Source organism: Piliocolobus tephrosceles, unplaced genomic scaffold (genome assembly GCF_002776525.5).
Source record: "Piliocolobus tephrosceles isolate RC106 unplaced genomic scaffold, ASM277652v3 unscaffolded_39292, whole genome shotgun sequence".
In the NCBI taxonomy this organism is placed as follows: Eukaryota; Metazoa; Chordata; class Mammalia; order Primates; family Cercopithecidae; genus Piliocolobus; species Piliocolobus tephrosceles.
In genome coordinates this window covers 1-1,574 of record NW_022323523.1, presented here as the reverse complement: position 1 = coordinate 1,574, position 1,574 = coordinate 1, and the positions used below count along the sequence as shown (strand labels likewise).

At 49.1% G+C, this 1,574-nt stretch overlaps 1 protein-coding gene across 1 annotated transcript; it reads right to left on the bottom strand.

The window, feature by feature from the left end:
- Window positions 1-5: 5 nt before the first annotated feature.
- LOC111533214 (neuroblast differentiation-associated protein AHNAK-like) lies at window positions 6-1,571 on the bottom strand (the record flags this gene model as incomplete). The annotated part of the gene is made up of 1 exon (XM_023200065.2): window positions 6-1,571. A coding segment is annotated over one exon (1,566 nt), but the record flags the coding sequence as incomplete, so codon positions are not given.
- Window positions 1,572-1,574: the final 3 nt, after the last annotated feature.

Below are 1,574 nucleotides of genomic sequence, written 5' to 3'. Positions count from 1 at the left end.
AACTTGGGCATTTTCATCTTGGGCATCTTCAGGTGCCAGTCTGGACCTTGGACATCGGGGGCATTTACATCAACTTTGGGGCCCTTGATGTTCACATCTGGTACTTCAATTTTACCTTCTACCTCAGGCACAGACACATCTACATCCCCCTTGATTTGGGGTCCTTTGAGATTTAGGTCAACATCCGGCATAGAAATACTGGGGGCTTTGAAATGCATATCAGGCATCTTGAACTTAGGGCCTTTCAATTTGCCCTCTGGTCCCTCAATGTCAATGTCTGGCCCACTGACGTCCACATGTGGCCCTTTAAGTTCCCCTTCCAATTTGGGAACATCTACATCCACCTCTCCTTTTGCCTTGGGGCTCTTCAAGTGTAGATCGAGGTCTGGCATAGAGATTTTGGGAGCTTTAAAGTGCATATCTGGCATCTTGAACTTAGGAGTTTTCCACTTGCCATTTGGGCCTTCCACAGCTACTTCTGGCATGTCAGCATCTAATTTCGGACCTTTGACATCCAATTCTGGACCTTTTAACTCTCCCTCCAGCTTTGGGGCAGAAACGTCAACATCTCCTTTGATTTTGGGTCCCTTTAAATTGAAATCGACATCAGGCATGGAGATCTTGGGGGTCTTGAAGTGCATCTCAGGCATCTTAAACTTGGGGCCCTTCAGCTTCCCTTCTGGACATTCAAGGCTCACATCTGGGACTTCAACATCCACCTTGGGTCCTGAGACATCAATGTCAGCCTTGGGCAGGTTCACATCCACGTCAGGGCCCTCTGCTTTGAGGCCAGGCATGCTGAACTTGGGCATTTTCATCTTGGGCATCTTCAGGTGCCAGTCTGGGCCATGAACATCCACATCTGGGGCATCAATGTCCATTTTGGGTCCTTTGATGTCAACATCTGGCACTTTCATTTCACCTTCTACCTTCGGCACAGACACATCCACATCCCCTTTGACTTTGGGGCCTTTCAAGTTTAAGTTCACATCCGGCATGGAGATCTTGGGGGTCTTGAAGTGCATCTCAGGCATCTTAAACTTGGGCCCTTTCAACTTCGCATCAGGACACTCCAGCTCAACATCAGGCACCTCCACATCCACACTGGGGCCTGTTAAATCTCCCTCCAATTTTGGTACAGACACATCCACATCCCCTTTGACTTTGGGGCCTTTCAAGTGTAAGTCCACATCCGGCATGGAGATCTTGGGGGTCTTGAAATGCATGTCAGGCATCTTAAATTTAGGGCCTTTCAACTTTGCATCAGGACACTCCAGCTCAACATCAGGCACCTCCACATCCACACTGGGGCCTGTTAAATCTCCCTCCAATTTTGGTACAGACACATCCACATCCCCTTTGATTTTGGGGCCTTTCAAGTGTAAGTCCACATCAGGCATGGAGATCTTGGGGGTCTTGAAGTGCATCTCAGGCATCTTAAACTTGGGGCCCTTCAGCTTTCCTTCTGGACCTTCGAGGCTCACATCTGGAACTTCAACGTCCACCTTGGGTCCTGAGACAGCAACATCAGCCTTGGGCAGGTTCACATCCACATCTGGGCCCTCTGCTTTGAA